General features: G+C 34.6%; 2 protein-coding genes across 3 annotated transcripts; one reads left to right on the top strand and one right to left on the bottom strand.

The window, feature by feature from the left end:
* The first annotated feature begins 3,093 nt into the window (after nt 1–3,093).
* On the top strand, nt 3,094–9,742 carry LOC107805754 (uncharacterized). Its single transcript, XM_075247214.1, has 10 exons — nt 3,094–3,779; nt 5,360–5,526; nt 6,536–6,698; nt 6,786–7,062; nt 7,181–7,271; nt 7,339–7,504; nt 7,640–7,884; nt 8,021–8,179; nt 8,266–8,795; nt 9,553–9,742. The coding sequence occupies exons 3-6, from the start codon at nt 6,555–6,557 to the stop codon at nt 7,481–7,483; spliced, it is 657 nt and encodes a 218-aa protein (XP_075103315.1). The 5' UTR covers nt 3,094–3,779; nt 5,360–5,526; nt 6,536–6,554; the 3' UTR covers nt 7,484–7,504; nt 7,640–7,884; nt 8,021–8,179; nt 8,266–8,795; nt 9,553–9,742.
* A 2,150-nt stretch (nt 9,743–11,892) lies between these two features.
* On the bottom strand, nt 11,893–15,623 carry LOC107805742 (uncharacterized). 2 transcript variants are annotated; one of them, XM_016629814.2, is made up of 5 exons: nt 15,270–15,623; nt 14,940–15,066; nt 13,938–14,734; nt 12,401–13,700; nt 11,893–12,298 (listed from the first exon to the last, which is right to left on the bottom strand). In XM_016629814.2, exons 3-4 carry the CDS (start codon nt 14,151–14,153, stop codon nt 13,428–13,430), a joined length of 489 nt encoding a protein of 162 aa, XP_016485300.2. In that variant the 5' UTR covers nt 14,154–14,734; nt 14,940–15,066; nt 15,270–15,623; the 3' UTR covers nt 11,893–12,298; nt 12,401–13,427. Both variants share the same exon structure in this region, with proteins under 2 accessions (XP_016485300.2, XP_016485307.1).
* Between the last annotated feature and the right edge of the window lie 9,139 nt (nt 15,624–24,762).

Genomic DNA, 24,762 nt, shown 5'->3' with positions numbered 1-24,762 from the left:
TTCTTCCTTTTCTTTCCACTTTGCACTTTACACTTAGGTGGATTATTCTGGCAAGTTCACGTAAGCTTCTACCTAGGAAATAATGACACCAAGGAAAACTGCATTTTTCATTAACAAAAAGATTTGGCACAAATATTATTTCTTTTAAACGTTGTTTCTTACTATATATGAAAAACTTTTTTTTGATGAAGACTACATATGAAGAACTTTAAGAAACAATCAATCGTCCTACTAACCATAGAGTTTTCAATTTTACACACCAGCTAGTATCAAGATGTGTCTGCTACTATACATATGCTACTGACTGTGAATGACATCTGCTGGACATGTTATTTTGCTAAAAGTATTTGGAGGTATTATAGTAGCCCTGCAGAACTCTTTTATATAACCTTTTGTCAATATGATTATTTTAGTGTTCAGCTACGTCTATAATGCAAAATACTGTTGAGCTAATTGTGACACTTGCAGGTAGTGTGCTTCATGATCTACAGATGTTTTCATCACAAACTGATTCCTAAAGTTATGTCAATGGCTAATTTATTTCACTGTTATTATAGTTTATTTTATTGCTTACTATATTCTTCTTGTTATATGGTTTCCGCATATTATGACATCTTGATCATTAACAACCTTTCCTATGTGTTGGATTCACTTTCACTTAATGGTAAGTGAATGTGTTCTACACTGCAAAACAATTGTCTCTGATTTTTACATCAGATAGCCATATTTTCTTCTGTTCTTATCATTCTATAGTTGGAACAATACAAGTTACTTGACTAATCCTTATTTTCCTAAATTCTGGTAATAACTGTTGGGTTCATTTACGCACAGTAGACAGCCGGACTGCCTAATGTCAGCGAAGCCCAGGAAGATCAACAAACCATTCTGATCTTCATGCTAACATAAAAGAACAAATAATAGTTCAGTCCTTTTCACAAGGAGATATCTCTATCTACCTTTTTCAGTTTTGCCCGATGGCATTACCAGAAAATTATATGCGAGCAATTTCACTTGATATGCATATTCCTTGGTATAAATTGTGTTTATGTAAGATGGTATTTTTTACTTTTGAGTAGAGACAAAAAAAACAGTAATTCTCTTTTCGGTTAAGTAAAATCTGAAGTTATGTTCGATGTGCCTTTTTTTTTTAAACTTCTCATCATGTAAATATAGTTATTATAGGTGGTTTTGGAGGAGCACATGCTGATAATTCTGCTTCTGGGTAAACAGTGAGCTGTGACATATTTTAAAGTTCTTTCCCATGGTATTCAATTCAGCTCGCTTTCTCTTCTATATCTTTCTTTGATTTGCTCTACTTCTTCGACTTTCTTGCTGCCATGATTTGCTTTAATAACTTTTGGACTGACTTTTGTTCATACTATATCGATTTCATATTTGCCTTTTTGGTTTTCTAATGTGTTTCATTTTTGTTATTATGAATTGACTTTTACAGTTTCGGTGATTAACTGTTTGTTCCTGAAAGAAGCTGCAGTAGTTAATAGATTTTTCTCTCATAATCTTAATGTTTCGAACTTTACAAGAGGTTATATATCATCATACATATGAAAACAGAACGAAGTTCATAGATACTCAAAAGATAGATATAGTAATGAAATTCTACAGCTTAAATTCTCAGGCCATACTGCGAATTCTGCTTTTGAAAAGATTACTGTGTTAAAAATTCTCAGCCCTCAATCTACATTGACTTTGCTTGCCATTTGGCATTTGAAGATGTTTCATTGTAAGGTACTCCGGACCTTAAGTTTATTTCTATTATCTACATAAATGAATGACTAACCATTTATGTAGTACAAATGTGACAACCCTTCGGCCTATTCATGGAAGTACATATATAGATCTTATACCCAAATCAACTCTTGAATATTTGGGACCTTCATGTACCATACAAGTTGTCTAGCTCTGTTTCTGCTGTTCTAAAAGGATAATGTGTTTTATTTTTTACCCTTAGGTTTTCCTTGGTAGCCTTCATTTCTGTAAGATGAATATTTATATTATTAGTTCTTCGTACAACAGAGTTGAGCGATTTAATTTTGATTAAAAATATTGTCCAGCTTGCATGACCTTCCAATGAGAATCCTTCAACTGTTGAACATGACTAAGGACTGTGCATTATAAAAATATTGCTCAAAAAGCCTGATATGCATATATGATTATGCAGAAATTTCTATATATTTGAGTTGCTTCTCCGTGGGCCTCAAAATGTACGTCCACCACATAAATTAACATTTGAAAAACTACAATAGGATAATAGTATGCTAAAATTTGTGTCTACAGAACTCCAAAGTTAGGATGCTGCATAGACCATACAGTTTTTATATTACTTCTTTTTGGTTTTATCATAACCAACTAACTGGTAGCACCAAACCTTCATGTCCATCGCTTGAAATCTCTATGAAGCATCATGATTGACTTGACTTCGTATGCATTGCTGATATTTAGCTTCTTATCTAAGAATATATATTATATAAATGTCGATCTTTAATATTGAAGCAAGGACATGATTATTAAACCAGATTAAAATGAGAATGGGACATTATTAGATAGTTACTGTCTCTTTTTCTCTCCAAACATGCTTCCATTATGCGACATTATTTGATAGCTACTGTATGCTTTTCTCTATAAACTTGTTGTCATTCTCATATATTTCTTCTCCTCTAGGTACAAAGTTGTTTTTCAATGTTTCGTCTAGCCAGGCTTCTTTCTGGGTTACTTGATGGAGAAATTTATCAACTAAGCTACTTAGAAAAAAAATTATCTTTGTTTTGCTCTTTTTTTGACTGTTGCTTTACCCTTTGTTTGACGTGGATTTTTTATAGTCGTGTGACTTCTTTTTCAGTATCATAGGTTTCCCGTTTGTAAGGACTGAATGTATTCTTGCTCTCTTCATGATGCAGGAAGCCCCTCTGAAAAGCTTATGATGTAACCTTCAAGGACAGTCTGACGGTAGATATACTTTAAAGGTAACACATTTTTTGAATCGTCAAACTTGCAACCATAGATTGGATGAAGACCCCAACTTGTACGCAGAAAATTGATGAACACCACAAAGTCTTATATTAGATTGAGGTAACAAATATCACATAAATTTGAATGTGTCTACATATATCATTTTGTGAGACATCTTTGTGAATGTAACCTGAATAAGGGAAAATTGTCGCTGCTCGAATTTTCGATGCTGAAAATATTTGTTACTCCAGTTCTTTCTTTTGTTCAGTCATAGAAATTATGTCAAATAAGTTTAGATCCCAAGTAACTTATTGTTGTTTAAGGGGTTCAATGTGTTTTTCGTGTAAACAATCATAACTCCAATTGTCGGTACAATAGGATTTTCTGTGAAAAAATGATTTACATTATCTCTGATGTCTAGATATGTTAGTTGGTTGTGTCCTGCTGTTATTTCCTTTTTCGCTACTGCTACCACAGTTTTCTCATTTATATTCTTCTGATGTATTTCAGTTGATTCAGGATTATCTTCGTGGTTTATTATTAAGCTACATTACACGGACAAACCATGTGAAAAGCAATTGTTCACTTCTTTACCCGAGGAAATAGTTGTCATGGAAGTCCTATATATTTTTAGAGTCATTCAATGTCTTTTCTTACTATTGTTGCAAATTCATCTTTGCTGCAGTTGACCCAGAACCAGTGAAGGTTTGGCTAGCGAATGAACTAGCTCTTCCAGCATCGAGTGTTGCTAATCGTGGAATCAACCTCCATCAACAAATAAAAGCTCCCACTGAAGGGAAAATATCGACTTTGTACGTTTCAGATTATCTTCGATTCATTATGTTTGTTTTCCTTTATCGGAAAAATCATGAAATATCAGTTTATTACCTAAAATATTCATCTAGCTCAACATCCTTGCTTGCTTTCACAAGGTTATCGTTGTCCTTTCTGTTATTTCAAGCCGCATTTTGTACTAAACATGGGGACCACAATTAGTGAACTCCATATTACGCTACTCTATAAAACTAAATAGGAAACTTTAATAAAATAAAATTATTATAACTTATTTTAACTGGATTATATGGATACACTATTATATCTATTGTCTTCGTTAAAAGTAGGTTAACTTGTTATTAACTTTACTCAAAAATATTTAGTTGAGAACCCGTCAAAAGTAAATTAAATTTGCTAACGTTTAAACAATTTAACTTATAAAAGTACCATTGATCTACTATTCTGACGGGAAAAAATTCAAACATGACAAAAGTTAAGAAGAAAAAACCTGTCAAACTGTTTCATTTTAAGAATCTAAAGAAAACTTTCTAATTTTCGGCAGCGCTTTCATAGTAAAAACACAAAAAAAATTGGAAAACGTTACAAAATTATATTTGTACCCTTAGAAAGGTCATGAAAAAAAAACTCTATACTTTTTTGTGAATGACTTCTTCCCAAATGTAATAAAAATACATTCGGGGTGAAGAATAAATAAAATCAAGTACCAATTATTGTAGTTGATTTAATTGAATTGTAGTTGAAAACATGTAATTCAAATAGCGAAAAAAATTAATCATCATTACGCGCTCTCTGTTAGTTCGTTTACATATCCATTTATAAAATATCAATAAATAAATTTGGTTTACATGTTCAAACCATCATATTTACTGCTCACATTTATTTTTGTTGTGATATTGAAGAAAATAACTATTTTTACATTGACTGCAAAATAAAATGCAAGTAGTAAAATCAAGGGGTTGAATTGATATAAATATTTAAAAAGAAAACATATTATCTACCTCGAGATTTGAAAAATTATTTCATGTTGTGCTTATTAATTAATATCTACTGATATATAATTTTATTTGAAAAATATATATTTTTGAGTTGTTTCTACATAATTCAAATAACCCAAATCACAACTTGAAAAATAATATGTAACTCAATGCTTGGACCCAGGCGCAATAAAAGGAAACAATTTGACTAGCCAAAAGAAAATCTTTCAGTAGTTCCTTCATAAATATTTTACTGCCTTCACTGTACCGTTCTGTTTTCACTGCGTTATGTAACCAGCTTTTGATTTGCATCAACAGTTACCTATCTATATTATAATATAATGTAAAGCCACCATCAGATGATCTAATTGTTCACTATGGTTTCTTAATGCACTAACTACGGTGACACCTCAGTCATTTGAAGCTAAATTTTAGCTTACACATTCAAATCAAGACCAACACCTGTAAATTTTATTGACACTTATGCACGGCGTGGCATTATTTTGTTTAACAGTGACAGCACATAGTTGGGCTCTCTAAATAATCTTCTGCTTCTCTTCTTCCTTCGCTGTATTTCACTTTTCATCTACACTGTAATTATTCATGTGTTTTTCTTCTACAAGGTTGAACTTTATTTCACCGCTCGATTTTACCACTTGAAATTAGAGGACAAAACCAAGAACAAGCGGGAATCACGATTACCATCAGGGTATATGCGGGCAGTAACATAGAAAAGGAGGAACTAACTTCTTTTCAGGTTGCCAGAAGGTTATGCTACTACTGTTTTCAGGTATTGTATTTCATAATTATCTTGCAATTTTCTATAATTCGTTTGGATTTTTCATTTTGATCATAGTTTTCTGCCGGGTTTCCTTGTTTTCATCTTATATTTTTCTATTTCATTTATCTACTGTTCTCTGATGGGTTTCCTTGTTCTCATCTTGTGTTTTTCTGTTTCATTTGGCTCTGTAAGTGTTTGAGAAAACTCTTCAACGAATCAGGACTTTGATTAGACTTTCATTATTATGTTTTGGTTAATTTGTTACTTCCCATAGGAAGGAAGGGCTGGTAATTTGAGTCTAGGTACATCATAGCCGGTGACGATTCGATATTCCGCCAATTGGTTTTCATACGTGTTGGATTTTTGCTATTAATAATTCATTTTCATGGTTCTTCCTGAACTCTTACGCCCAGAAAGAATATGGAGTGGTTTAAGTTTTTTCGGGTCTTCTGAGTTTTTTCCAAAATAAAAAATGTGTAAACAATTCAAATTAAAAAGGAGCTTCACTCTATTCGACAAAGTAATTTTGTAAAACCTTTCAAAATATAGATGTATCCAAAATAATTATACCTAATAATTATCATTAGGACAAGAATATCACGGGACATATAGCGGGATTAGTGACTACATGTCCAATCGAATTAACTCAACTATTATCTGATAATATTTTGATATTTATACTTAATTAGGTGTATTTGGTATGACCAAAATCATTTTTATTGAGAAGACTCGCGGGAAATATCATAATTGACTAAAATTTATTCTCAACTAAATAATATCACCTATATGGATTTTTTTACACCAAAGCACCCTACTTTTTACATTTATGTTCACACATGAGATTACCCAATATAACTTTCCGACAGAATAAACCATCCAAACTAAATCGACAAGCTATGAGCTCAACAGAGCACATAATTACCCCTACCGTCATGTCTAACATTGAGTTGTTTCAATTGTTTTCTTCATATAATTCCTCAGGGTCAATTACTTTGTCCTACATTTTCATTCTTCACAGGTTGCAAGATACTCAAAAGATGAAGCATCGATATACCATCCATGAAATCACGCCATTTACTAGAGATTGGACTTGTAAAATACAAGTTGTTGACAAAATCCGCCCAAAAATTAGCAGAGATCACCGGGTGAACTTTCAAACAACCATCGTCCAGGACGAAAACGTAAGTTCACAAACATCTCAAGTACATAGTAAAGCTTCTACCATATCTGTAAACACTTTCTCCATCTTAGATGTTAACAAATTGCAGGAAGACCAAATCTGCATCATAACATATGGTCCTGAAGTCGCACATTATGACAACCTTTTCAAACATTTCCACACATACCTCATCCCGGCAGCTAAAGTTAGGGAACCGTCACGTTTTGCAATACCCATGCACAACTTCGAATGGGTCCTCGATACCTTCAGTATTGTCGAAGAAGTTATGGAGAACAATGAAGAAGAATCAATGTTACCGTTGCCTTCAAGATTAAACATGGTGTCCTTTGCCGATATCGAGAAACAGATTCCAGGAGATGAATTCGGTAAAAAAATACGACTTTATACTATTTTATTTTCCGTTGTAAAAATATTTGTGCTTCTTCATTATCAAATTTAAATAACTGCATCCTACTTTTATACACGCATGCTTTTCTAAAGCAGACCTGGTGGCAGTTGTGGCAAATTGCGGTACCATGAAATATCAAGGCAGCGAAAACAGAAGATTTCAAGAGGCTATTCTTATAGACGACAAGTAATACACACTTTAACTACCTCTAACAGCAAAATATGTATTTAACACAGCATCCTTAATTTCATAGGAAAAATCCTTTTCTGTTTACTATATGGGGAGAATTGGCTGAAATCCTTTTCTGTTTACTATATGGGGAGAATTGGCTGACAAAGATGGAACTGAACTACTGCAGCAGCTACATAGATACCATGTCATTGTTGCAAAATGAATAGTTGTTTCTAACTTTAAACAAGGTATTCACAACTTACTTTACATCACACATGTACATTAATGTTTACCTTTATTCATTAACAAGTATATGACATGTAGACGTCCGACTAACAACAAGGTTCAACTCCTTAATCTTAATCGATCCTTTGTACCTGCAGGCAGCAAAGTTAATGAATTGGTATGAAACAGGTTTTATTTGCACAGGAATATGTTCCATTGTTTCATACCATATTACATCAAAACAAAATCACAATATCTACTATTACATCGCGGGGCAAAGGACAACAAGCAGATGCTAATTGAATACACTCTCAAAAGTACATCAGCATCGCCTTCGACACTAAATGTTGCACCTTTTGAAGATCAAATACTTTCTATTTCAAGCATTCCTTCACAGTCCACTGTGAGTATATTAAAACATATCAGTCGGACTTGGCATTGATTGTTCTTTTCCTTTTATATCGTATTAAAAATACCTTATAGCGAGTTATTCTACGTTGTAATTACTAAGTAGTATCTTTTTATTATTTTCTAAACAGGCGCAAAGTTTTTATGTTGAAGGAGAAATATCATTACCAAGTGAATTTCAGTTTTTTTTTCGTACTTCTATGCTCTTAATGCCAACATCTAACACGAATCAAACACAAAAAGAAAGTTCTCTGTATCAACTGCAAGCTAGAGAGAATGTTGATTCCAAGGTAATAGCAACTCTTACTATTGACATACTATGACAAACGACATCTAACGACTAAAACTTTATGATTACACAAACACAACAATGTAGATGTGAATTTGAAGTTGATGTCACAGACGGGAGCGAAACAATAACAGTAGTAGTGTCGGACAAACTAGCTGAAACAATGCTTTCACTGACAGCAGACCAAATATATGAAACTACCATTGTCCAGGTGCATATACTGACAACTCTAGAATCATTTTGCGTCACTTCAAATTAATTTAAAGTCTTCACTTTACTCATTTTGTGGTAAAAGTTTCCCCAAAGAAACAATTGTTACCCGTTGAGCATATCAGAGAGCACCTGCTAGACAAGCTATTCAAAATTTATTTACAAAAATCACTACTCAGAACACCAGATAGGCCACCTGGTACCTTTGTCATTTTATTTTACACTCAGAAACAGACTGTCTTCGACCTGGCACAATCTTTAACATCAACTACTATTGGCGAGGAAAGTAAAAGGAAGGTACAATCCATCACTTCTGAAGAAGCAGATCGCAGTCCATCGACAGAAGATGAAAACCCAAGAAAGAAACCTAACGTACAATGACCAAGTCCTCTGCAAAAATACTCAAGGTTAGAAATTAATACTTGATAGACTATACTTTTTTTAAGAGCTTTTAACTAAGTTACTTTGTATGTAAGAACAAAATCAAAGAAAATACAGCTAATAAACAACCGCAAACACAAACAATAAGTTCATATATAATAAAAGTTTTGTCAGGTAGAAAGTGAACAACATTGTTTGTCCATCCAAGCATGCATTCTAACTCTTTGTTAAATGATTTAGCAAGATGACATTTCCAAATCCCAAAAGAATTTCTGTTGTCTGCTTGTACGCTACTTAATGAACAATTACATTTACTGCTCCCAATTTTCGTCCGTTAAACTGCTTATTTTATCCCTATTTTGTGTGAATAACTACGCAGATTTTCATGAACTGTTTATTGTTACCTACGCAAACTAACTCTTTAAATAATCTTGTAAACCCGAGTAGCTCCCACTATATATACATTTATGTTTTCGTCATACCTCCAAAACTTCAAAGCGTTTCATCAGAACTCTAATCCAAAAGTGAAAAAGGCAAATCTCAAAAGTTTTTTTGTTGTATGCTTTAGCCTACTTAATGAACAATTACATTTATTGCTCTCAATTTCTGTCCATTAAAAAACTTATTTAATGTCAAAATAGACTTATGGATTTTGCTCATACGGTAAAGCCTATGTTGCCATGCTAAACAAAATCTGTGTCCAATGTCTTCACAACTCTTTGTCCAAATTACATATTCTCAACTACTCTTTTACACTTAACTCCCAATTTGTTTTTCGTACAGGTGCCTCGTCAGATTTGAAGTGCAACAAAGGTCGCCTCAATGTTATTTGATAGGCTATAGCAGTTGTAATACTTGCATTCAAGGAAGATTTTCGTTGTGTTGTCTACTGCTGTACAATATTTCACATTTTCTATAAATAGCTATGCAAACTAACTCTTACCAATACAAATTTTGCTGGTGTTGTTTACTGCAGTTCAATGTTCCACATTTTGTGTTTGAATTATCTGGCAAATCCAAGCAGCCCCCATTATATATGAATTTATGTTTTCAACAGTTTACTGTTAGCTACGCAAACTAACTCTTTGAATTATCTGGTAAATCCAGGCAGCTCCCATTATATATACATTTATGTTTTCAGTCATACCTCCAAAACTTCAAAGTGTTTCATCGTAACTCTAATCCAACAGTGAAACCATAGCCGCATACCTATACAAAATAATATGCAACCTTAGCTTAGTACTAACAAATTTACTCGGAAAAAGAAAAAATTACTACCAACACCTAAAACGAAAACCCATCCGCTCAATGTTACCCGTATTCCCTTACGTTGACAAAGTAGCATAATATATAACAAAAAGCACAGCATTGTTCATGTTGGGCCCGGGCAAAGCCCGGGCTAACCCTACTAGTATATATATAAAGTATACAGAGCATTATATATTATATAGCCTACGTATATTATGATTTTATATATATAATATATTTTGTACAACCATAATTTTAACTTATTACAGGTGAAGCCGTCAAGCTATTCATTATATACAGTATTGGAAGATGGTATGCGATATGTGGTGAATATGAACGAAAGAACATGCACATGCCGTAGATTTCAGAAGGATGAAATGCCGTGCCCACATGCGTTGGCGGTTGTGACAAAGGAAGGAATGAGTGCGTACGAGTATTGCTCAGTATTCTTTAGTATTGATTACATGTTAAAAACCTATGAACAAGGGGTATTTCCTATACCCAACGAGAGCAATTGGCACATTCCTAGAGAAATATTAGAAGAAGTCGTGCTACCACCAGTTGGTCAAGTTCAGCCAGGAAGGCCAAAAAAGTGTCGATGGCAGACAGCTGCGGAAATACAATCCAAGAAATCCAAAGTTTCTTGCGGTATATGTGGACAGTATGGCCATAACAGGAAAACATGCAGAAATCTTCCAAAAAGAGATTGAGGCTTTTGATTGTCTGTGAAGAAATTGAGGCTTCTAAAAAGAAATTGTATATTCTAGTAATATTTCTGTATTTGGTTTTTCTCCGTGGTTTGACAATTCAGGGTAAGCTAAGTTGTTATCAAGTTTTTAATCTTATTATCTAAACAAGACAATAATGACAAAAATCAACTTTAATCTTGATAATTAGCTTGTTGGGTCGACAACAATCTAGGAGAGAGAGATTATCAGTTTTTTGCTTCTTTCTGTTCATCCTTATATTATTTGTCCCTTACTGAAACTTAAAAAATATGAAATGAAGTAGATACAAGTAACAATTGAACTGTATATATCTAAGATGTCATACTCACTCCTATAGGATATCGCAAACAAGCACTGTGGAACTCATGTAGGGGATGATCCTCGTAGTACAAAAAATGATCTAATATTGTACGGTCAAAGCTCTCTATAACAAGCTCGTTTTTTTCAGATAATTTTGGATGTTATAGCGAATTGCTGTTAAAGAGAACATATATTATAACAAAATACGACATTTGGTTCCGAAAGAACTTGACTTTTATGTTGAAGTGTTGTTACATAAGGATATTGTTATAAAGAGGTCTGACCGTAGTAGATAAAATACTAGTGTTGTAAAAAACTCCCAAATAGCATATACGCATACGGGGAAAGAAAGTTCTAGCAGCAGTTGTCGCGAATATAATTTGTCACACATACTAATGTACTTTAAGTTGTTAAGAAAAATGAACAATTAAAGTGCAACTGAATGTAAACAATATTGCCAAAAAAATATTGTTACTGCTTTTCACATACGAAGGCATTAATATCCTAAATTGTCACCAATGTCATATCTAAGATACTTCTTATTTTAACATCAAAAGCAATGGACTTTTAGACCAAATACTACTTCTGTCTTTTTGCAAGACCTTTACGCTCATTTCTTTTCGTCACCTCCGAATCCGAGACGTAGTTTTGTGTCTGTTTCATTCTTCCATAGTTCCATAACAAAACACCAAGCCGGTTACGAAGTTGTATAGCATCAAGTTGATAATCAGTTAAATGATACCATATAGACCCCACAGTCACTGCAAAAACAAATATAAAGTATCACTGATATAATATATAAAAATTATACAATATCAATGTCATAATATGTGTAACGTACGTGTCTTGTTGCGATGGCAGATCATCAACCAATATCACTTCGAAAGGATCCAACTTATTCTTCCCGTGGTATGGACCACCATCCAAATTAATATCACTTCTTTTGTTGTAAAAATCAACAACATGCATGAAATATGGGAGCACAGTAGCATATGTCTCAACCTCCTTATACACAGTAGCATCATGTAATGCACCTCTCATGGGATCATACACATAAATGAACCTCTCAATGGAATGATAATATCCCCAAGACCCTGTCACGACGAGATACAATATTGAACTGACATACCGTATTAGAAAGGGCTTCACCACTATATTCTAGTGCAAAAAAGCATGACTTTTCCTTGATTTGTGAGATTCCAAAATCAAATATCGGGACTAACTTGTTGAACTTCTTCGAATATGGCGTTCCCCTTACAAAAAAAAAAAAACAAATTATATAAAAACCAATTTCTCTAGTAGATTATACATTTAATGTATAAAACAAAATAACTTAATTTATACTAGTATCTTACCTTTTTCCCTTCAGACCAATATCAACCCATTTGGCAAACTCGTGAAGCATTTCAAAACTAACTTCTTCTGTAATACATGCTTCAAAAGGAAGCTTTACATTTGCAGCAAAACTGTTCTGCTTATCTTCAACTGTGTTGCCACCTGAACTAAAATCATTCACATATGGGGACTTAAACACAGCTGCCAGACGTCTCTTTCTTAGCACATTTACAGGTGTGATATTATCTGCCACATAAATGGCTTAATAATCTGAGATTTTGTTACTCCCACCATCTGAGTCTCCATTATTTCACCCCACTGTCCGTACAATACCATTTCTCCAGCTGCCACACCATAGTAAAACCAATCAAATCAATAATATGTTCAGGAAAATATTCAATAAATTCATCTGAGCAAATCCATAACTAGTTGTATATCATATGAATATTCAATATAAAAAATTATTATACAAATATAATATTAATATATATCTAATATTTATAAAAATACCAGAAACCATATCCATATTGTTGTGTTGTATATTTTCATCAGCATCATTGACGTTACGATATTCTTGTTTGTCATCGTCCACATTATTATCATGATCATGAACATCGATTTTGTCTTGTTGATTGTCCTGGAGATGCTTTTCACAGGTTGAATTGGTATCACCATCCTTACTGACTTGTCCAATCTCGTCACCATAATTGTTGGTCTCTTTTTCTTGGTTCTTGTTTTTAATTTCAAGAGCTTTAAAAAGCTCGACAAATTTGTCCTGTATTAACTCTTTGATCTAATAGAATATAAAACCCTGATGATTGGTCTAATGAAATATATTAATGTAATGAAATTAAAAAGTGAAAATTTGTAACATGCACCATACCGTTCCAATTTCTTTATTCAGCATAGCTTGACCATCAAAAAGCTTTTTAAAATTCGCATCAATTAATTGAGGATCGTCACTGTCTCTGATCTGTTTGTCAAATATATGACGTGGAGGAGAGAAAAAATCTAACATAAGTGTTGAATCTTTTAATATAAGTTTCATCAAATACCCCCCCTTTCCTTCAGCAACTCTTTCTCCTTCACATTCTGCTTCCCCCTCCAATTCGTCTGCTCGTTCATATTTTCTTTCTTATTACATTTTTCTTTCACATCTTCAATCACATTCTCATTCCCTGTTGCATCTTCATCCACATTCTCATTCCGCATCACCTTATCAGTTGTATTCTCCTTCTCCGGCCCATTCGCGAGAAAGAACACATCCTTTATCATATTTTCCTTCTCCAATTCAGTAGGAGAAATATTCTTCAAGTACAACTAAAAAAAAAAAAGAGATAACAAGATTTATATCATAAATAATGTACAGCAATTAATCAAAAATTAATTCTAAAAAAGCTATGTGAACTAAGAGACATCATACTCACTCAGATATGTAGTATTGTATAGTTATATACCATACTGTAATATAAGTATATGTTATATAATATATTGTATACAATATTTATTAATAGTATACATCAGATACATATTAATAATAACAATGGGAAAATATACCTTATCAGTTTTCATCTTCGTAATGTGCTTTGAAACTAGGCTATACCTTGGTTTGGATTCAGCCTTCCATCCAAGAATACGAGGTATTCTTTCTTCCAATCGATGAGCAATTTGTGGTTTAACCCGTTGGCAACATTCATAAAACCAAAATTGGAACGCCAAAGGGAAACCACCAATCCTGTACATTTTTGGATTACCTCTCAACGTGTCATTCATAGATTCCAGGGTGGCTCTGAAAACATCTTTGCCCCAAGGGTAATAGTTATATTGACCCTTCTCCACAATGTCTTAAGTAAGCCTTTTCAATAATCTTACTTTTTACATTTGAAAACAGAAATGTATGTAAAAAGAAGAGAATTGAAATCTTTAAGGCATCTTCGTTGTTTGAAGCATTCATCAATGCACACTTTATCTATCTTATCAGAACAATCAAAACATCTCACAACCAAGTCATTGTCCAAATCAAGATCAGGACAATTCGCAACATCACTACTACAATTTAAACCAGTCATCAATGCAAACTCCTTCAGTCCAAAACGCAGCCTGACGCCATTCAATTCAACCCACAACTCACCATCATTCTCCTGATATACCTCCCTCAACAATAAGTAATGAATTAGTTGGTTTTGTATGCTAATCTTCTTTAGTTCAAGAAAATGTCCAAAACATGAGTTCCTAAACAAATCCAATTGTTTAGATGATAGATATTCCTTCAAATCTTCTATAATGTCAAGATTTACGTGAACACTAGGCTTTGATGTAATATCTCCAGGCTTCTTCACGTATAGATCCCAACGCTGCAGACAAACAGAATTATACTCGTAATATAATTAAAAAATTCTACATAAGTAAAAAATCCTAACAATCTATATTATAATCATGTATGTGACGGAAAATAATATATGAAATGTTAATAATAATCTATGAAACGATAACAATATCACGCAATAATATCAAGTATATTGAAGGTAAAATCATATACACCATATACTAAATAAGTACCTTTAACTTTTTCGTAATTTGAATGTTTTTTCCGGCAATGAACATCATTTTTTCTTCCTTTCTGAACATTCTCCACATAAAAATCGTCCTCCACTTCGTCTTCTATAATTTTTCCTTTGACTTCAGCCTTCACATATAGAAAAAGCAATGTAGTTTACTAAAATGAAAAATATGAACAATTAAGATTCAACATCTAAATTGATAATCTACCATATATAATGAACTATATTTGATATAATATTCAATTCAATATGATAGTTAATGCCTCTAAACGTTTAGCATGTATATGCTGGGAGTATACTATATATTGTAGGCATTACTACGAAATACCTTTGAGGAACCTTTGGAAGCATCTACTCCGCTATTAACAACTACAACTTGACTCCTTTTCTGTATCGAATCCAAACAGAAATCATCATCATCGTCAAACACTAAAGATTTACTATTGCAAATCTTCTTCGTAGATTCATCTCTGCCGTGCTTTTTTCCAGAAATCCTTTTATCTTCCTTTTTTCGGGATGCAACTTGTTGATAACTAGAATGAGGATGATGGCGGGTTGAGAACAACTTGGTTCTTTCAAAAGATGATTCTGAAATTTCTTCAATACAAACAATGTCTCTACTACCACCGTCCATGATTTTCTGAGCAATATGTTTTCTATGAAAATCGCCCCCTACACAAGATATATTATAGACGCAGAAAGGGGATATACGGTTATGAAATCATGGAGTATCTTTTACTTGAAAAATTGGGGGGAAATTGATAGTGATAGATACGTGAGAATCAGAAAAAGATATTTTTAAGTGAGAGAGAATATCAAGGAGAGATTTTAGAAATTAAAAAGTTGTATATAATTTAATTAAAAATGTATGATTTTAAAATAAGTTGTACTAAAAGTAATTTTGTTAAAGCAGTTGTAAAAAATATAAATAAGTATTTAAAGAGTTGCATTCTAGTAAATTCCTCATGATCATTTAGGCTTGATAGCCCAAAGACGTAAAGGCCCAGTACTATTTGATGGAGCAACGAAAAGTAATCAAAATGAAAATTAACCTAAATAGCAACCTACTCAATTAACATATTCTTTTGATTGAGAGAGAGAAATTCTTACTTAAGGACAAAAAGTTACATTGTACAAGAAAGATTATTTATTTATAAGATCCTAATATTTCAAGGATTTTATCACAGTTTTCTACTTTGGCAAAAGTTTATTGACAAACTAATTTGGATAAAAAATTGACACCATAGTCCAGAAAAAGTTGCACCAGATTTTCCTACTTTGCCCCTCTTAACACAAAGAGGATTAAAAAAATTAGATTGCTTTAAAGTTGAACGTTATGTTTAATATCAAAGACAAACTTGATAAAATGAAACCAAAACTGTATCTTATATTTATAGTTTGCAAGCTACATCTTGTGAAGCTTTTTGCGTGTGGTGCTCTTTTATAGCCAGCTAGGAATGGAAAGGAGTCAAGTTGACTTATAGTCTGTATGGCCAAGCTGGTAAAATCAGTTTATTTTGAGAAGGATTTTTTTTTCAAAAATATTTTTCTCAAAAGTACTTCTAGTGAAAAACAATTTATGTTTGCCAAATTTTTAAAAAGCGCTTCTAATAGCTTGTTTGGCCAAACTTCTAAAATCAACTTATTTTGAAAAGTGATTCTACTTATACTCAAAAGCGCTTTTTTTTTTCTTCTAAAAGCTTGGGCAAACATTTCAACTTTGAAAAATGAAGTGTTTTTGTTTTTGGCCTTGGAGAAGCTTGGCCAAACACACTATAAATATATTTTTCTCAAAAGTGTTGCTTTTGGAGAGAAGCTATTTTTTTCTACTTCTCCGAAAATATTTCTACTTCTACTCAAAAGCACTTTTTTCTAGCGTTTGGACATAGATTTGATTGAAACTTGAAAAAAGAATTTTTGAAGTTGTGTTTGGACATGCATTTTGTTTGAAGAAAAGTTGAAGTTTTCTGAGTGGAAAAAAAATTCACCCAAAAACTGCCCCTAAATAAGTTTTTGGAAACTTAAAATTTTTTGAAATTTTTTCCCGAAAACATGATCATATTTCATAAACAAACAATGTTTTCAAAAAAAAATTAAAAAAATAAAGCCAAAATCTATGGCAAAATGGAATTGACTTTAACTTTTAAAAAAAAGAGTACTTTTGGCGTTGGAAACTTGGCCAAACAGGCTATTCTCAACCATGATAACTAATTTAATATTAAGGAAGCCATTTTCATATCCAAAATGATATTGTTTCTCTATTGCTTCATTTTTACTGTTCTTGAGCCGAGGGTATTTTCATATCCAAAATCTTTCATTTTCACAATGTTCACTGATAGTGATCGTAATGAAACAAATTTAAATGATAAAACAGTTGATTTTTTTTTTGTTGGTTAGATATAGGTATGGATTTTCAAATGATTTAGATTAAACTTAATCATAAACCAAGGATATGATGAACATTATAGTGTGTGACAAGCTCGTTGTGTCCACAACTACAAAAAATGCCAAGAATTCCGATCTCAATCAGAAGACGCTACCGCCTGATCCAAATACCAAGACACAATCGTGCACAAGCTATGGCAAATCCTCCACCTCCCCCTCCTTAAATGCAGAACCAACCCATGATCCTTGTCCAACCACCATTACCAAAAAATCATCAACCACTGTCGTGGATAGAGCTAGGTCTGATGGGCTATGCCATCTCATTCAATATTATGTTGGAGGGCAGGGAAACAGTGATAGTGCTACAGAACACACACTACCTAGCCCAACTGATTTCGGAAGGAGTTCGTCTAGAAATGAACAACTACATGAATCATGTCTAGGTGAACAATGTTCTACAACAAATTGCTCAAAACATGACGGCCAACCTTACCCAAGGTATGAGGGGGGAATGGAACCTACCACATCTAGAATTTCAATCCAATGATGGAACTTCCCTTCTTCACCCCAGAAATAGTGACAAGCATCAACCCTATTTTCACACCTTGGGATGCACATGCAAACCAGGCATAGAACCACTATATTCACAACATACCACACATGCACAACTAGGGGCCACCACAACCACCATCACACCAAATTCCAGTACAAATGGAATAGGTGATGGAGGAAATGGTGGATCCAGTCAGCTTACTACCAGAAAATCTAGTTGAAGATTCAAACCTAGACGAAGTAAAAGTCTTTCTCTTCACGGAGCTGCAAGAACAGAGGCAAATTTTCTATTGTCCGATGGCACTCTACAAGTGCACAATAGACATAAGGCCTCCGGCAGACCCAACAGTTGGCCATCATGCAATGATACTTGTACTATTTCATAGAGGAACCTATTGCGTACAACGAGAGTGAGGGAGAATGGGGACCTAAACAATCCAAACGTTAACATGAATAGAGCCACGACATTCATTATCTGGAACATCCGTGGAGAAAACAACGATGAGTTTAGATTAAACTTTAGGGATATGGTAAACACTCACCGTCCCAGCATGGTCACCCTTCTTGAGACTAAGATGGATAATCACCTACCTTTGCTAAATCCTTTTGGATTTTTTGACATGATTGAAATACATGTTGAAGGTCAAGCAGGTGGGATGTTGATCCTGTGGGATCATACGGTGGTCAATGTTCACAGCTTTGTTCGTAGGAGTCAAGAAATCAATGCCACAATCGAGGTAATCTCGACTCATAAATCTTGGCTATTTACCTCCATCTATGATAGTACTGATAAAAACCTTAGAAATAAAATGTGGAGCAACCTAATAGACATGCACACAGTTCATAAAGGGCCCTGGCTTGTGGGAGGTGATTTTAATGATGTCTTAGGTGTTAATAAAAAAATATGTGGCAACTGTATCAATAGTAATCGTGCTAGGCTCCTTTGGGACTGTATTAACAGTTGCAATCTCATAGACATAGGCTTCAAGGGTTGTAAGTACACCTGGTATAACCATAGAAGGAAAAATAATGGTCTTATTATGGAAAGACTAGATAAAGTCTTTGCTAATGAGGAATGGATCACTCTATTTCCAAATGCCATTGTTACACACCTCCCAAAAACTCACTCTAATCATAACCCTATTCTGATTGAAATTATCCCTAAGAACAACTCATCCCTACAAAAGCCTTTTAGATTAGAAACCTTCTGGTGTAGACACCTAGACTTCATCAATCTAGTTAAAGACAGTTGGAAGGACTACAACTACATCCAGGATTCAAAAAGTTCCTTAGTAATGTCAAAAGCTGGAAAAATAATTATTTCGGGGATATATTTAGAAAAAAGAATCTAATCCTGGCTAGACTTAAAGGAATTCAGGAATCGTTCAACTACCCTAAGAGTACATTCCTACAACAATTAGAGAAAAACGTACAAATCGATTATAACAACATCCTTAGAATGGAAGATGATTATTGGAAACTCAGATCCAAGATATCATGGATTCAGGAAGGAGATACGAACACCAAATTTTTTCACATTAAGGCCTATAATAAGCATCATAGAAACAAAATCACTCATTTCAAAAATGATGCTGGTCATTGGATTAATGACCCAGTGGCAATCCTCCACTACACCTTCCACTATTTTCAAAACATGTTCACCACTAACCATGTTACAACTGACTGGGCTAGCATTAAGCAAGACCCAGCAAGTTTTAGTAAGATAGATACCCCAACCCTTGATAAACAATTATTACCATCAGAAGTAGTCAATGCCATCTTCTCTTTTAAACTGTTTAAGGCACCTGGTCCCGATGGTATTCATCCATTTTTTTAACCAAATATTTTGGGATGTGGTGGGGCCTCCATTATTAACTTTTGCCTCCAAGTGATCCACACCCAAACTTTACCTCCAGATACTAACAACACTTATATTTGCCTAATTCCTAAAGTGCCTAATGTAAACAACTTAAAAAATTTCTGCCCAATAGGTCTTTGTAATACAATCTACAAACTAATCACTAAATTGATCGCAAATAGATTACAACCTTTCCTTAAAAAAATTGTTAGACCCTTTCAAGCAAGCTTTATCAAAGGAAGACGCACTTGTGATAATGCTATCACCATTCAGATTTTTTCCCAATTCAAGAAAATGAAAGGCACTAAGGCCAACATGATCTTGAAACTAGTCCTAGAAAACGCCTTCGACAGGCTCGAATGGTCTTTCATCTATCGAATCCTCACTTTCTCTAAATTCCATCTAAACATTAAATGTCTCATTATGAATTGCATCTATACTAGAAAAATAGCAATCTTGGTTAATGGTGCAACCACAAAATTCAACAGTCCCAATAGAGGCATTAGACAAGGATGTCATCTTTCACCTTATATCTTCATCCTTTGCACGGAGATGCTCTCCCGTTTAATCCTCTACCAAGTTGACACTTGTCTTTGGGATCCCATCCATCTGAATAATCGGGATATAGGTATCTCTCATTTATTCTTCGTCGACAACCTCACTCTCATGGTTTCACGACACAAAATCCAAACCGTCGTGATAGCACCTAACCTCAGCCGCTAGGTAAGCCAACTAACAATAAAATATAATATAATAATACGGATGTGAGTAAAAAATGAGATAACTGAATTTTATACAACTCCACAAGGACTGGTAGTACAAATCACGAGCGTCTAAGATTAAGATTTTTACAAGACTAAAGTGAAATAATCATAACATCTGCTTGAAATGTAAATGAACATAATTCGAATCTAATGCTACCAAGGACAAGTGATAGTCATAACTAGAACGCAGGTACATCTTCCGATCTAACTCATACCATAGCAGCAACATCAGCATCCAACATCTGCACGCAAGGTGGAGAAGTGTAGTATGAGTACAACCTTCCCCATGTACTCAATAAGTAACAAGCCTAACCTAAGGTTGAAAGTAGTGACGAGTTGGGACAAGGGTCAGAGTCCAACTCCAATAACTAGCAACAGCTCATAACAGTATAATAAAGATGGTACAAGAAATAACTCGGCTCGTTCACAGTTACGAAAAATAGGCATGCTTTTCAAGTATAATAGTAAATCCCAAATCTTTCACCGAAAAACCCCAAAAATATATGAGTAAGTTTTAAAATTGTGATTTTTTCAAAAAACTATCGACAATAAATAAGATGTTTCATTTCAGAGAACTTGAGAAAAATACATCTCTATGTCTACATGTCAATATACAGGTGAAATCATTAATGTCACCAAAAATCAGATAAAAGAAGGAAATGCATCTCTATGCATGTATCTCAGGTACGCATGTCAAATGCAATGCATCTCAGTGATGAACTCAGGTACTCATACTCTGAGAGTACTCAATCACTCACTACTATACAAGGCAGGTCCATCCCAGGGAAGATCCATCCCTCAATATAAATAGCGACTAACAGTCAGTCACTCAATACTGTATAGGGCCATTCCAGTCCAGGAACTCCATCCCAAATATAAAAGTATAGGGCAACTCCATGCCTAGGGAACTCCATCCCAAATGTAAATATATAGGGCAACTCCATGTCTACGGAACTCCATCCAAAATATAATATCCACTGCGCTCACTGTGGGGGTACAGACTCCGGAGGGGCTCTTTCAGCCCAAGCGCTATAATAATTCAGATCCAGGCATAAATAAATAAAAACATGTTGCGGTATGCAGCCCGATGCCTTAATTATCACTCACAATCAGGCCCTCGGCCTCACTCAGTCATTAATCTCTCCAGTCTCCCGGGCTCAGAATGCTCATGCTAAGCAGCCCTAATAAATGATATGAGATGTGACAATATACAATAACAGAGACTGAGATATGATATGTAATGATGAATGCGACTGAGTACATAAATGCAATTAAGCCAATGACTCAATAGCAAAGAACGACCACTATGGGTCCCAATAATACCAGCATATAGCCTAAACATGATTTCTAGCATCAATTATAGCTCAGGTTCTCTAACACATAGAGTACAGTAAAAATGTTCAGATAAGATAGCTACACAGTTCCATGGAATCGAATAAATTACAATTCACATGGTGCACGCCCACACGCCCGTCACCTATCATGCGCGTCATCTCAACATCCATCACATAACACGTAATTCAGGGTTTCATACCCTCAGCACCAAGTTTAGAAGTGTTACTTATCTCGAACAAGCCAAATCCAATACCGAGCAAGCCAAACGATGCTCCAAAAATGCCATCTCGCGCGTACCGACCTCCGAACGGCTCGAAACTAGCCACAAGCAACTCAAATACATCAAATAAAGCCCAAGGAAATAATTCCAAATGATAAAGGTCGAATCTTTAATCAAAAGCCCAAAGTCAACCAAAAAGTCAAACCCGGGCTTGCATCTCGGAACCCAATGAAACTCACAAAATCCGGCAACCCATTAATCACGAGTCTAACCATACTAGTTTCACTCAAATCCGACTCCTAATCGACGTTCAAAACTCAAAATTTTACACTATAAAATTTTAGGCAAAACCCCCCAATTTCTCTTTAAAATTCACAATCCAATTACCAAAAATGAAGATAGATTCACGAAATATAACCAAAACCGAATAGACAACACTTACCCCAATCTATATGGTGAAAATCGCCTAAACAATTGCCCAAATCCGACCTCCCCAACTCAAAATTTGATCAAATGAACAAACACTCGATATTAAATATTTTTGCCTAGCTATTCTGCCTTATTTCATATGCCAAACGATCCCGAAACTCGCTTTTGTGCCTCAAATGCATTCCTTGTAAAATTCCAGTCAACTTAGGCTTTTGAATCACTCCATTTGACCTTATAATTAAGGAGATATGCTGGTTTCAATATTTGAAAATAGTACAAATTTTAAATACAAATTCAGTGACAATTTCGTAAATACTCTAAAATAATCTAGCAACCCAATTCTTAGTAACATGACCATAAATTTCTCATACGATATCGAAACTTGATGATTTCAGTTGCTATAGTTCCAAAATTACGATACGGATCTAATGCTTCAATCCAAATAGAAATTGGATCTCATTTGCTTAATGTGGTACCATTTACACTTGAAGAAATGACGTCGAAACATCAAAAACGAGTGTAACACAACCCAAATCTATCTGAAACTCACCCGAGCCCCTCGGGACCACGTCCGAACATACCAACAAGTCCCGTAATTTAACATGGACTTACTCGAGGCCTCAAATCATGCATAACAATATCGAAACGACGAATCGGACCTCAAATCAAACTTAATGAACTTTCAACTTCCAAAACTCGCACCGAAATATATCAAATCAACTCAGAATGAACTCAAATTTTGTACACAAGTCCCAAATGACATAACGAAGCTATTTCAATCCCCGGAACCACAATTCGAACATGATATCCTCAAAGTCAGCTCTCGGTCAAACTTATGAACTTTTCAAACCTTTAAATTTTCAACTTTCGCCAATTAGCACCGAAACCTTTTTGAAATATCCAAATGCAAATCCAGGCATACTCCCGAGTCCAAAAGCATCATCCCGATGTAACAGAACCATCAAAACTCCAATTCGAGGTCAAATACTAAAAATTTAAACTTGGTCAACTCTTTCAACTCTAAAGCTTCAATCATGAAATTCATTCTTTCAAATCAATTCTGAATAACCTGAAAACTAAAACCGACGAATCATTCAAGTCATAATACATCATACGATGCTTCTCAAGACTTTAAATAACTGAACGGAATGTATATGCTCAAAACGACCAATCGGGTGGTTACATCTTCCCCTACTTAAACATATGTTCGTCCTCGAACGTGCCAAGAGTTGTTCTTAAGACATCAAATCACCGTGTAACCTTACCATGCACATACCCGGGGGTGATTCCACGTCACCCTATTCCATATAGGCCCGACAACACAACATACTAAAGATCATTACTCCAACCTTAGCCCGATAACCACAAAACCCAATTTCCAAAATTCGGAATTTCCTACAAGACCCGAACCTCGCATCTACACACTGTATAAGTATGAACAAGTTGTATCAAGCTATAACCATAACCCAAGATATACTCACATGACATACCACATGACTCACATACTAGTCGCAAAAGTTTCGATCACAGTAGCTGCTCAAAGCAACCCAATACGGGTAATAACCTCATATCAAACAAAACCTAGTTCTAAAACCTTCGTACACTGCCGATGATGAACAAAACACGCAGAACTCATAACCATTCATCAGATCAACAAGTCATGGAGCTCTCTCTCGCCCGACAGGAACCAAAGCCAAGTCCTAAGCCGACTTTCGATATTATTCTTCCAAGCATACCATAATCAAATCCGATAGTATCCATCCTAGGTCCAATGACCTTACCTCATCAAGCACAACTATTCCATCGACATTCCACACCAATACTACTTAGAATCACAACCAGTGCAATCCGTGCACCAATAAGCGATAATTCAAATGTACCCAAAATGGAAAATGACTCAAAGGAGAGAACTGTCCCGCAATCTCAACAAATACCACCACAACGCAATGATAAGTATCCATCACACACAGTAGAACCAAAACACATGAGTCTAACACAAAGGATCATGTCCTATCATAGCCCAGCTGCATTACGTGACCCCATCCAAACACGGGTCCATAGGAAATACCTCAAGCCACCATGCTCAAAATCAACAATCGCGCGCAAATTCAACATGAAGTACCCACGGTGCATGACTATATCCACGGAGAAGCAAATAACACAATACCACAGTCCGTAAAGAACATAACCAATGCGTAATCAATCATTCAACACCCTAATACCCATCTCTCTCAAATTTCGCTATAAGGCCCAAATAGAACCGCACCATGTGTGCATA

This window comes from Nicotiana tabacum, chromosome 24 (genome assembly GCF_000715075.1).
Source record: "Nicotiana tabacum cultivar K326 chromosome 24, ASM71507v2, whole genome shotgun sequence".
Taxonomy (NCBI): Eukaryota; Viridiplantae; Streptophyta; class Magnoliopsida; order Solanales; family Solanaceae; genus Nicotiana; species Nicotiana tabacum.
The sequence above is the reverse complement of the archived record's forward strand: the minus strand, read 5'-3'. Positions and strand labels throughout refer to the sequence as shown.

Bases quoted from the DNA above. Each gene is read 5' to 3' on its own strand.
- LOC107805742 (XM_016629814.2), bottom strand. From the start codon at position 14,153: ATGAATGACACGTTGAGAGGTAATCCAAAAATGTACAGGATTGGTGGT. The intron at 13,701-13,937 runs GTATATTTTCCC...TTTTTTTTTTAG, and splicing joins CGAAGATGAAAACTGATAAG to TTGTACTTGAAGAATATTTC.
- LOC107805754 (XM_075247214.1), top strand. From the start codon at position 6,555: ATGAAGCATCGATATACCATCCATGAAATCACGCCATTTACTAGAGAT. The intron at 7,063-7,180 runs GTAAAAAAATAC...TTTCTAAAGCAG, and splicing joins GATTCCAGGAGATGAATTCG to ACCTGGTGGCAGTTGTGGCA. The intron at 7,272-7,338 runs GTAATACACACT...TTAATTTCATAG, and splicing joins GCTATTCTTATAGACGACAA to GAAAAATCCTTTTCTGTTTA.